General features: G+C 44.5%; 1 protein-coding gene across 1 annotated transcript in view; it reads right to left on the bottom strand.

The window, feature by feature from the left end:
- The window catches only part of xab2 (XPA binding protein 2), a 38,145-nt gene that overhangs the window by 8,688 nt on the left and 16,761 nt on the right, over positions 1 to 12,696 (bottom strand). Inside the window, exons 11-13 of the mRNA XM_067973083.1 lie at positions 10,870 to 11,001; positions 8,887 to 9,000; positions 1,382 to 1,544 (exon numbers count right to left, since the gene is read on the bottom strand). Coding sequence (XP_067829184.1) covers positions 1,382 to 1,544; positions 8,887 to 9,000; positions 10,870 to 11,001 — 409 coding nt within the window. The remainder of the gene's footprint in view (positions 1 to 1,381; positions 1,545 to 8,886; positions 9,001 to 10,869; positions 11,002 to 12,696) is intronic.

The raw sequence follows: 12,696 nt of genomic DNA, 5'->3' as shown, positions 1-12,696 counted from the left end.
AGATGGGGACAAAGGGAGAGGCTGGAAACTAGAGTTGAGAGAGGGGTCACCCTATCAGTTTACAAGTTTGATCATGTATACTATATACTACTGGACCAGTTCCAAGTAGAAGGCACAATGGGGAAGGTGACTACCTACCACAGCTCAAGGTTCACGAAATGTACATTGCAGATCATAAACATATTTCAGCAGCTTTCATGGAATCTACAATTCATTCCAGAAATCCTAAATCACCTCTGGGTGTGTAGAGACAGTATTACCATCGGGGTCTGAGCTTACTGTATGAACTTGGTAATGGTGTATAATGTGTAGCAAATCTAAACCTTACAACCAATCCACTTGTTAATACAAGCAAAACCGTTTACAGTAATGAAAAAGGAAAGTGCCCCAAGCAGTTTTGATCAATGTCCATAAAAAGTCACATTCAAAGAATTTGTCACAAAGTGTAGCAATACTTAAAGACCTATGGCAAATAAAGTATTAATCAATCCTAATGGCATTTTAATATACATCAGTCATTTTGGAACAAAACTACAGTATCCCTTTTTAATGATCTAATGTTCATACAATCAAGTCAAATCATGATCTCAAGATACTGATTTAGAAGCCATTTCGAACCATTGCTATTAGCATATATTGTATAACACAAACAAATATTAATATCGTGTGGGGCATTTAATGACTGACTGTGAAATGACTAATTCTCCCATTGGCGATAACTATAAATCGAAAACACCGGCCATATTCTTTAAAACCCACTGGTCTACAGGATACAGCTGAGCGGTAACTGGGTTACATACTGGCCTTTCACCTCTGGGTTAAAATCCAAGCCAGACCGATGGAAGAAAGTCCCCTCCGTCTGCTGCCTGTAAAGCTCCTTCATAAAGTGAGTTCGATCAGCCCCAATCCAGCTCCTAGCTTTCACAGGGCCACGACACAAACTGCTCCTAAATGAACAGGAATGAGCAACCTCACTCAGAGGAGTCACAGGATGGACTCCTGCACGATGTTTGGGGCAAGGCAGAGGGGCTTTACCAACTTTTAGGAGTGCTCAATACGGACCGGGGGCCCCTGAAATAAGAAAGCGTTCCAATTTCGCAGCATGAACATCCCTCAATTTGATTAGCGTAAAATTCAAAGGAAAATTAGCACAAGCTTCTACTGTTTATCTACTACTACTTGGGCCTGGCCGCACTCTGGAACTGTACCCCAGCATTAGTCAGTGCCTCCAGACAGGAGGGGGAAAAATAAATTGCATTTCCCACTGGAAACAATTTTTGCAGGGTATATCGTTCACTGTACATGGGCGTTCTATTTCACCTGGAAGGGCTATTGTAACCTAGAACAACAGAATTAAAAGGTCAAGTTTGTGAGGACTGACTTTTGGCAAACTTTGGTGGACATCCATCAAGAGCTTGTTCGAACAGGTCTCGCGCCCTTTCCAGTTTCTTCCCACCGTACCGATCGATGAATTTGGTTAGATAGGTATTCCAAATATCGTACACGTTGGGCCATTTGAACAGGGCAATCCCTCGCTCGAAAGCCTGCAACAACAAAGCCCAATTAGTTATGTAGGAGGAAGAGACCCTTCCAATCTGTTGGCTCAGTGGATGAACGGTGTGCTACTGAGCCATACAGACTAGGAAGGTGCCTGGCCTAATCCTTGCTCTGTACGGAGATAAGTGATCTTAGTTGGATTGGCAAATGGGCACAACACAACTGGTATCACTCCGGGCTGTGTGGGAAGAAAAGTCAACCAGTCTTCCTACATCTGGTCGCTATCCAGTTACCATAAGGGGCTGGGTTATCCAGTGATTCCTGCCAGAAAGCGTCCGTCCATACAACAGCAGGATCAGGCCCACTGCGACATCTGCCGCAGTCAAAGCCTGCCAAAACTCACCATCCAGGCTGAAACACTGAATTACATAGAACGTACAGCACAAAAACAGGCCATTCGGCCCAACTGGTCCATGCCGGTGTTTATGCTCCACACGAGCCTCATCCCACCTCTCTTCATCTAACCCTATCAGCATATCTTTCTATTCCTTTCTCCCTCATGTGTTTGTCTAGCTTCCCCTCTTAAATGCATCTATGCTATTCGCCTCATCTACTCCTTGTGGTAGTGAGTTCCATATTCTAACCACTCTCTGGGTAAAGAAGTTTCTCCTGAATTCCCTACTGGATTTATTGCTGACTAGCTTATATTTATGGCCCCAGTTTTGGTCTCCCCCACAAGTGGAAACATCCTTTGTACCTCTATCCTATCGAACCCTTTCATAATCTTAAAGGCCTCTATCAGGTCATCCCTCAAGCTTTCTCTGTTATACAGAAAACAGGAGGGTCGCTTGGACGAGGTATGGGGTGGCTGCTGGCGCTCGTACCCCAGCGGAGGTGAACTTCAGGTCAGGAAGGTGAAAATTGGAGAAGAGTAAACAAAACAGCGGCATGCGTTACTGAAATCATTTCGAGGCAACCTTGGTAGAGGAACTGATCACATGGAACAGAGTGCTGTGAAATTATCAAGTTGCTGTGTGGTCATCCATTCACACAAGTGGGCTGCAGGCTGCGCACTAGGGTGCCACTCTAGGTCATTGGCAAATGTTTATTGTAGACGTTTTGCCTGAAGCAGCTTGATGGAGGGCAACGTGCCGGGCATAGCACTGTATTGTAATCCAGAGTGACTCTTCGTACGATGGCTTCTTAATCTTGGGTTAGGCCTGTGGAAGATGCCAATGCTAAGGCAACTCTTGAACAGGATGGAAGAAAATAAACGCACAAAGCTGCAATGTAACGTCAAGCCAGAGGCTGTCTGCACATCCTCCAGCCTTGGTTCTGGTTGCGCACAGCATGGACTGAGACCTGGGAACACACTGGCAATGTGCGCTCATAGTCAGCAAATTGGCCACGAAAGTTTGGGGCAGCATAGAGAAGAAAAATGAACTCTGATGAAGGGTCATCGACCTGAAACATTATCTCTGTTTCTTTCTCCACAGATGCTGCCAGACTTGCTGAGTATTTCCAGCATTTTCTGTTTTTATACTTGTATTTTCTAGTCTTGTGGCGAATATAAAATACTGCTCCTGGGCTCACGTTTAAGTGAGGAAACTCTATAATTTATAACAACCTGAAGAAATGATTGGCTGGCGCATATTAGGGCATTCTCAAATCGGGTTGGATTACCCTGCACAGGCACGATGGGCTGAATGGCCTCCTTCTATGCTGTAGGATTCTATCCTCAACCGTGTCTGAACGAGAATTAGAATGTTGTTCTTCAAGACACTGTGATTTTATCAAATAATGGATGTCGTGCTGTGAATCAGAAAATAGAACCAACCCCACTTTCAAACAACCAGAGGGGGTTCAGGCTCACAGGATTAATGGCAAATCGTTTAACTGGAGTGCAAATGGGCTTTAAGAGTTCTGCCTGGTTACACACAGTGAATAAATTGCACATCATTTGACTTCTGTTACTGCCACGTACATGATAGATAATTGAGTACAAAGGTAGCTGGTACCAACACCAACACTAACCAAAAACAGAAATGAACCTCCAATGAAAAAGAGGCCACAAATAGATTATAAAATATCAAATGCCAAGACATGACTTGACGTGGCACCAGCAGGCACCCCGTAATGTCATGTAATCTAACCTCAGGGGGTCACGACGGTCAGATATTGCTTAAGCTTCGCATTTTGGTCTGTGCCGCCTGAGTCCCAGATTAGATTATTTGCCTTGCACAACCAGATATGTTTTATTCTCCATTTCTGCAATGGTTACTGTCCGGTACAGAGCAACTAGTCAAGCAGCTATAGCGGGCGTTTGAAAACTCCAGAGCTGACCTCTCGGGTATTTCCTTCTACAGTGAGTGAGTGCCAACATAGCGGAGATTAGAAACTCAGTCTGAAATTTCTGATCTTCGTAACTTTGATCTTAAAACAAATTTTTAAAAAGGGACATTTTCTAGAGATAACTTCAAGAAGGAACACAACCAATATTAATAAGATTTGCAACATGATTCATGAAATGGAAGTGTACGCAGTGAGTTCTTATGATCTGGAATGCACTGCCTGAAAGGGCGGTGGAAGCAGATTCAATAATAAATTCCAAAAGGGAACTGGCTAAATACTTGAAGGGGAAAAATTTTCAGGGCTATGGGGAAGGGGCAGGGGAGCGGGACTAATTGGATAGCTCTTTCAAAGAGCCAGCACAGACAAGACTGGTCAAATGGCCTCCTCCTGTGCTGTGTCAGTGAGCGCAGATAGCAAATCTTTGGTGCTTTTGTTTTTGTTTTGCCAGTAATCATTAGTCAGTAACATGAAACAACACTGTACTGTCCCACAGTACACACTCCTGTCTTTTGCATATTATCATAATCCTTTTGCATCACTCCAAGCAAAACTGAGTGGCAGATGGGGACCAGGAAGTAAGATAAGCAAATAAGTTGCTTCTTTGTATCTTGACAAATGGAAACAAAACAAAAAAAAAACCCAAAACAGGTAGCTTTGCTGGTCCAGCAGCCCAGTGTTTAGAAATAAATGTTCATAAATACAAGCGACTGGAGCAATCTGCATGGCCCACGATGGGAACAGCTACCCAGAGATTACATGCAGCACTGATGGTCATCAGATGCATCGATGGCCATTTGGATGAAGGCAACTGCTTGCAGAACTCCAGCTATCTCTGTAACCTCCTCCCGCCCTCCGAGATCTCTGCGCTCCTCCGATTCTTACTCTTGCACCCCACCCCCCCCGATTTTAATCGCTCCACCATTGGTGGCCATGCCATCAGCTGTCTAGGCCCTAAGCTCTGGAATTCCCTACTTAAACCTCTCTACCTCTCTCTCCTCCCTAAAACCTACTTCTTTGACCAAGCTTTTGGTCACCTGTCCTTATGTGGCTCGGTGTCAAATTTTGTTTGATAACGCTCCCGTGAAGCCTTGGAACGTTTTACTACGTTAAAGGCCCTAAACAAATGCAAGTTGCTGCTGTTGTTATTCAGTTGTCCCATTTCATTGCTCCGCCAATCAAGGCAAGCAGTAACAGGGAACCTGAGTGACGAGCAGTTACTGACTAGGATTAACTTTGCTACAAGGCATCCATTATATATTTTTTCCATTTATTTATGCACCTCCATTTTCTTTCTCACAAAGGTGTTGAATCCTCGCTGGGTATAGTTCCAGGATAGGTAATCATTCTTCAGTATCTTGCCCGAGAGGCTGTCTTTCATATTTGAGCCTAGACAGTTTGTTGGCAGGCTATTCGTGGGGTTGCGAGAGGATGGGGGGGGGGGGGGTGGGAGAGGGGGTAGGGGTAAAGGGGGCATCACAGCTGAGCCCAATCTGATGTCCACACTCGTGTGGTTCAACATGTCATTGAATAGGGATCAGGAGAGGGGTCCCTGGGTTATTTTACCCCCCTCCCCCAGCCTTAAAGCCAGCTGTAGCACCCCCATCATTATCCTAGCTGGGATTAAGAAGAGATTTTTTTCCATGGGTCACAGATATGACCCACAGAGCTTCAGGGGCTACATATAAAGCCTATGTATCTATTAATCTGTAGATACGTTAAGTTGCCGATGCTAACAGATCTTGGTGTACTGATTTAGGAGTTATCCACCAATGAGGCAACGGTGCTAAAAGCTGCCCTTTCCAAAATTCCAGACCTGCAAAATTGAAACAGAGCAAACCAACAGATAAGAAACACAAGCACAAAAAGCACTGAGCTGTCAGGGCTTCATGGGCTAACTTGACAGGTCTTAGGGGCTGCGTGTGGCCCAGATTGGACACTGCTGCTGCATGTGACCAGAGAGGTGTTTGATGCTGATCCTGTCACTGTGCGCCTGATCCTGTCACTGTGCGCCTGATCCTGTCACTGTGCGCCTGATCCTGTCACTGTGCGCCTGATCCTGTCACTGTGCGCCTGATCCTGTCACTGTGCGCCTGATCCTGTCACTGTGCGCCTGATCCTGTCACTGTGCGCCTGATCCTGTCACTGTGCGCCTGATCCTGTCACTGTGCGCCTGATCCTGTCACTGTGCGCCTGATCCTGTCACTGTGCGCCTGATCCTGTCACTGTGCGCCTGATCCTGTCACTGTGCGCCTGATCCTGTCACTGTGCGCCTGATCCTGTCACTGTGCGCCTGATCCTGTCACTGTGCGCCTGATCCTGTCACTGTGCGCCTGATCCTGTCACTGTGCGCCTGATCCTGTCACTGTGCGCCTGATCCTGTCACTGTGCGCCTGATCCTGTCACTGTGCGCCTGATCCTGTCACTGTGCGCCTGATCCTGTCACTGTGTGCCTGATCCTGAAAGTGTTCCACTCCTCAGCATTAATGTTCTTTACAGCATTCACAACAAAAAAAATAAAGAGAAAACCATATTCATAGAATCACAGAATGGTTACAGCATAGAAGGAGGCCATTTGGTCCTTCAAGCTCGTGCCAGCTCTTTGTAAGAGCAATATACAAGGAACCATTCAGGGGCAAGTTTTAAATTTTAAAAAAATTATACAAAATTTCAATCTAATTTGAGGTTTGGATTTAAGCTGGTAATGTTTTAACCCCACCACCCATTGTGTTTCTTCCCTCTCCCAACATGTACATTCCCTTCCCAAAAGGGCTGGTCACTAGTAGGTGTAAGAGGTGGGCCCAGACTATCTCACCAGAATCTGGTAACTCTCAGTCTGCACCTCACCCTAATCAGACTGGGTGATGACAAGCAATATCATTGTGTTTTAATGAGAGCTAATGTGACGGGTACAAAACTAATGCTTGAAAACTCGAGAAGACTCTATAACATTCTTATCCTAGCATTCCACATGCACTGATAATTCAACATAATATTTTTGCTAAAAAAAAATTGAATCAAACAATAATTTGAACTAAGCTATAACACAACAAAGTGGGAAATTAATAATAAAAAAAATTGAAATATCAGATAATTTAAGTTAGGCAACTTTGAAATAAGAGTAGACTGAAGTTCCTATCAACCTTGGCTCAGTGGGTAGCACTCTCGCCTCTTAATCAGAAGCTGCACTCCAGAGGCTTGAGCACATAATCCAGGCTGACACTCCAGTGCAGTACCGAGGGAGTGCTGCACGGTTGTAGCAGAGGCATTGAAGCCGACTGTAGCACCCCATATCACCTCACCAGCTCAGGTCAGCTTGCACAGTTTACTAGAATGATACCTGGACTTCAAGGGTTAAGTTACGAGGAGAGATTACACAAATTGGGGTTGTATTCTCTAGAGTTTCGAAGGTTAAGGGGTGATCTGATCGAAGTTTATAAGATATTAAGGGGAACGGATAGGGTGGATAGAGAGAAACTATTTCCACTGGTTGGGGATTCTAGGAGTAGGGGGCACAGTCTAAAAATCAGAGCCAGACCTTTCAGGAGTGAGATTAGAAAACATTTCTACACAGAAAGGGTGGTAGAAGTTTGGAACTCTCTTCCGCAAATGGCAATTGATACTAGCTCAATTGCTAAATTTAAATCTGAGATAGATAGCTTTTTGGCAGCAAAGGTATTAAGGGATATGGGCCAAAGGCAGGTATATGGAGTTAGATCACAGATCAGCCATGATCTTATCAAATGGCGGAGCAGGCACGAGGGGCTGAATGGCCTACTCCTGTTCCTATGTTCCTACAGTTTGATGCAGGGATTGAAGCTGTGTCCTTGCCGGTCTGTATGGTTCAATTCAACACCAGGCAGTACATTTGTGCACTGAACCAGCAGGGGGGAGAGCTAACAGAACATGTTTAAATGGGCAGCTCTCACTTTTTGTTTTGCTCATCAAAAGCACGACACACCAAGGAGCAAGTAGTACAATTTTAGAGGATATATCAAGCACGAAACAAAAAGTAATGACAAACTAAGCATCATTAAACCATTATTGCTTTTGGTTGAAAATTGTTGCTAGGATACGGCAATAAAAATCTGCACGAGGGAAAGAAAGGCGACATTTAATATAGGAGACATACTGAGTTAATTTATTTTTGTCATGTTCCGGATCATGTGTATTGACATTTAAGATGCAATTTGGGTGCCTGATTATTAATTCTTTGTCTTACACAAACTACATAAACAGTCTGAAATCCTGGGTAAATCTGTAATGAATGTGGACTTGGGATGTTTACACTCTCCTATGCCCCAATTTGGTTCATAGGCTGAGCAGCTTTTATTCAGAAGCCTGCAGGTACAGTGCCCCAGATACAGCATGATGATGGTAGTCCTGTCTAAGCAGCACACAGCCCTTAGACTCCAAGCTATGAGCCATCGGTGAGGTGATGTGTTTTAACAGAGGCACTAAATCCAACCAGCAGGTTTAACACTTGGTAATATGACCTAACACTGTGAATTCAGCAATAAATGTGCTGCGATATTTTTTCCGTTCCAATTTCTCTCCCCTCCTTCCCTGAAAGTACCGACTTGAACTGGAGTACGGTCCCACGATGCCAACAGTCCTGTGAGCCATTGTCTTGTAAAGACTTTAGACAATGAGCGTTGCCAAACTAACCGCCATGCAGGAGCATCGCAGCCAAGCCCCAGAGCTTCTGACAATGCCCAGAACTCCACGTCTCACGGGTTTCAAGAGTGGAGGTTAGAGGCACGGAGGCAATCCCTTTCGAACGGCCCTCCAAACGAGGACGAGTGGCACAAAGGAGCAGTAAAAAGGGGGAGAGCAACGCTCGAAGATCACGGATCTCAGTGCCTCTCACAGGGAGCCCCAGATAAAAGCACCAAGACAGTCACGTCAACCTGCTTCTTCTAATTTAAGTTGCAAACCTGCAGCGTTTGAGCCTTCAAAGGCACAATCTTCTACAGGCTTAACCCAGTTTGAGAATGAAACTCCCATGCGTGGCAAACAGATATAAAAGCAGTGACGCACCTTGAAACTTTCTTCAAAGTAGTTGTGCTCCTCCAGGAACATTGCATAATTGATGATGATTTGAGGCGTGGCAATTCGGAGATCTATAATTCTGTCGTACACCGCCTTTGTGGACTAGTTTGAAAATAAATTTTAAAATATACGTCTAGGTTAACAAAAGAATAATAATAAAAAAAGTCCATTTCCTTAAATCTACACACAGCAAAAACAAGAGAGATCGCTGAGATTTTTTTCATATCCCACATACCACTTTGCAGGGAAATCTACCCGGCTTCTATTCATTTTAATTTCACATGTCTTTCTTTTGGTTTACGAGGTTTTCTGCATTCATTTTCCATTTTTCAATTATTATTAATTGAATGATATATATTAATGACTTGGACTTGGATGTACAGGGCACAATTTCAAAATTTGCAGATGACACAAAACTTGGAATGGTAGTAAACAGTGAGGAGGATAGTAATAGATTTCAAGAAGATATAGTCAGGCTGGTGGCACGGGCAGACACATGGCAGGTGAAATTTAATGCAGAAAAATGCGAAGTAATACATTTCAGTAGGAAGAATGAGGAGAGGCAATATAAATTAGAGGGCACAACTCTAAAAGGGGTACAGGAACAGAGAGATCTGTGAGTTTATGTGCACAAATCATTGAAGGTAGCAGGGCAGGTTGAGAAAGCGGTTAAAAAAGCATATGGGATCCTGGGCTTTATAACTAGAGGCACAGAGTACAAAAGTATGGAAGTCATGATGAACCTTTATAAAACACTGGTTCGGCCACAACTAGAGTACTGTGTCCAGTTCTGGGCACCGCACTTTAGGAAAGATGTGAAGGTCTTAGGGAGGGTGCAGAAGAGATTTACTAGAATGATTCCAGGGATGAGGGACTTTAGTTACGCGGATAGACTGGAGAAGCTGAGGTTGTTCTCCTTGGAACAGAGACGGTTGCGAGGAGATTTGATAGACGTATCCAAAATCATGAAAGGTCTAGACAGGGTAGATAGAGAGAAACTGTTCCCATTGGTGGAAGGGTCAAGAACCAGAGGACATAGATTTAAGGTGATTGACAAAAGAACCGAAGGTGACATGAGGAAAAACCTTTTTATGCAGCGAGTGGTTAGGATCTGGAATGCACTGCCTGAAGGGGTGGTGGAGGCAGATTCAATCATGGCCTTCAAAAGGGAACTGGTAAGTACTTGAAAGGAAAAAATTTGCAGGGCTACAGGGACAGGGTGGGGGAGTGGGACTAGCTGGATTGCTCTTGCATAGAGCCGGCGCGGACTCGATGGGCCGAATGGCCTCCTTCCGTGCTGTAACCTTTCTATGATTCTATGAACCTAAAGTCTCCCCTATGATACACATCACTCACTTGCTGTCACTACCTCTAAACAGTAGAGTGGCCCTGCCTTATATTACAGGGTTGCCTTGACAGCAGGAGTGCAGCAATCTTATAGTTTAACGGGGATGTAAACAGATTAAGCAAATTTATACCAACTCCAAATTTGGTCATGAATTAGTCAGTGCTAAAGCCGTGTGTAACATAGGCAAAGCTAGTTACAAGCGGCTGACCCAAGGACATGTGCTCTCTATAAGGAGGAGGCAAATTAACAGTAACATAGGCTCTTTCCGATCCCAGCTACAGACAACGTACAGAGACCACTGCAGAAACAATCGATCATCAGGGTGGAGAATGATGCTTGGTATGCCTGCAGGGGATGAGGTGGAGATAAGACCCAAAGGGTCTGACAATAACAAACTGGAGTTAAATTTAATTTTTAATAGGCTAGCTGTGAGCTCTGCCCCCCCCTGAGCTAATGCAGGCAAGCAGGACTCCACTTTATTTGCACCAATGCCACAGTTTAAAACAAAAATAATAAATTGTACAATTAAGTCAAATTTAAACAATTATTTTTTACCATGTACACATTTATATGTAAAACAGAAAACCGACAAGAGTCTGAGGCCAAACTTATTCTTTAGTCACCTTGAAAGTGCCAAGACTTTCCTCCAGATCGGCTAACATAGACCAGACTTTCAGCGACTTATATACTCTGTTCTGGACGGGTTCTGTTGAATCGAAGTACTCGGCTTTCTTTGATGGTACTGATGTAGCTCTCTGCGGAGGGAAAAAGTACAAAATAAAGATTTTAACGGCTCTGCTCGCGGCGCGCGTACACACACACACACACACACACACACACACACAAACACACACACACAAACACACACACACAAACACACACACAAACACATTCAGGATGACAGCTCTCATTACCTTGATGCACAGATCATGCTTATTTCAAAGACCCCATTGTGCTGCCCAGGATTTTACACAACGATCTTGTTAGAGCAGCAGTATGGGTTGACTATAGTTAGTGATAAAGACGTCTCCTGAGTGAAGGTCAGAGATGCACCTCCCACAGTTTGTTTCTATACTTGTACACAAACACACGTTCGCAGAGTAAATGAAACCTACACTTTCAAGACAGCCACTTCACCCTTTCTACTGTCTCACACACAGGCCCATAGTGAGAAAACACATGGAAGGTACCACAGGCGCTTGAGAAACCAAAGAAAATTGAGCATGTCTGATTGGATATTTCATGTAACAGTTACAGACCTATTGATTAAAGAGGAAGTGTGTGGCTCCCCCGATGGCTTACTGGACAAACGCACCACTTTGGGCTGAGGGAGGAGGGAATTGGTCGCACTTCTTCCACCTCGTTGCTGTCCAATGACCCACGATACACTCTGTGCGTGTGTGTGTGGACGTTGGATGAGGGCACTCACTGTCTGGACTCACGCATGATCATGTGGGCAAGATACAGGAGGGCTGGCAGTACCCGGGGAACTACATCGAGCATTAGCCAGCACCTTCGTGAGAAGAGCAGAGAAAACTGAAAAGAAAACAAAACGCTTTCATCTGAAGATACTGCTGCTCCAGCTGTTAGCAGGTGAATAAGTACAGAATGGGAACCGAACCTAGGACATTTATGCTTAGTATGGCTTATCAGACACTGAGCATTGCCTTTACCAACTGGGCAATCTTGTTTTTTGGTTAGTCTGGTGTCTTGACATGTTCAGAAACTCATACAGCCTTGGAGTGTCTGCTCTGGACATCTCTGAATGATCTGCTCCTGGCCAATATTTATCCCTCAACCAACATCACTAAAACAGGTTATCTGGTCATTATCACATTGCTGTTACTGGGACCCTTCTCTGAGCAAATTGGCTGCCGCGTTTCCTACATTACAACAGTGACTACACTTCAAAAGTATTTCACAGGCTGTAAAGCACTCTGGGACATCCTGAGGTTGTGAAAGGCGCTATAGAAATGGGAGTCTTTCTTTCTTTGCACAGATGATATCGTGTTGTTGGCAGACTCACCAGCTGATCTACTGCGCTCTGCTCAACATCGAGCAATGGGCTAACCAATGGGTCATGGCAGCGGGGGCCCTCAAGTGTGGCATTATGGCTGTGTATGGATCATGAGGGGATCTCGAAAATACCGATGGGAAGATACAACGGGCATCTGCCCCAGTTGCTGAAGCTGCTGGGATAGTGAATGCCATTTATACTTGATGAGCAAGTGATCACAGAAAGCCGTCTAGCGTCATCACTACAATAATTATAGTTGTATAGTAACAAGGGTCGTCAATTTAAAATCGTCACTAAGGTAGGAGACATTTCATCACGCGGAGGATTGTTGGAGCGTGGAATCCTTTGCTACAGGGTTAGAGGAGGCAGAGGCGGGTAAACCTTTTAAGGGAAAATTGGGTAAGTACTTGAAGTAGAGGAAGATACAGGGGTA

This window comes from Heptranchias perlo, chromosome 37 (genome assembly GCF_035084215.1).
Source record: "Heptranchias perlo isolate sHepPer1 chromosome 37, sHepPer1.hap1, whole genome shotgun sequence".
Taxonomy (NCBI): Eukaryota; Metazoa; Chordata; class Chondrichthyes; order Hexanchiformes; family Hexanchidae; genus Heptranchias; species Heptranchias perlo.
Note: the sequence above shows the minus strand (reverse complement) of the source record. Positions and strands in the feature narration are given on the sequence as shown.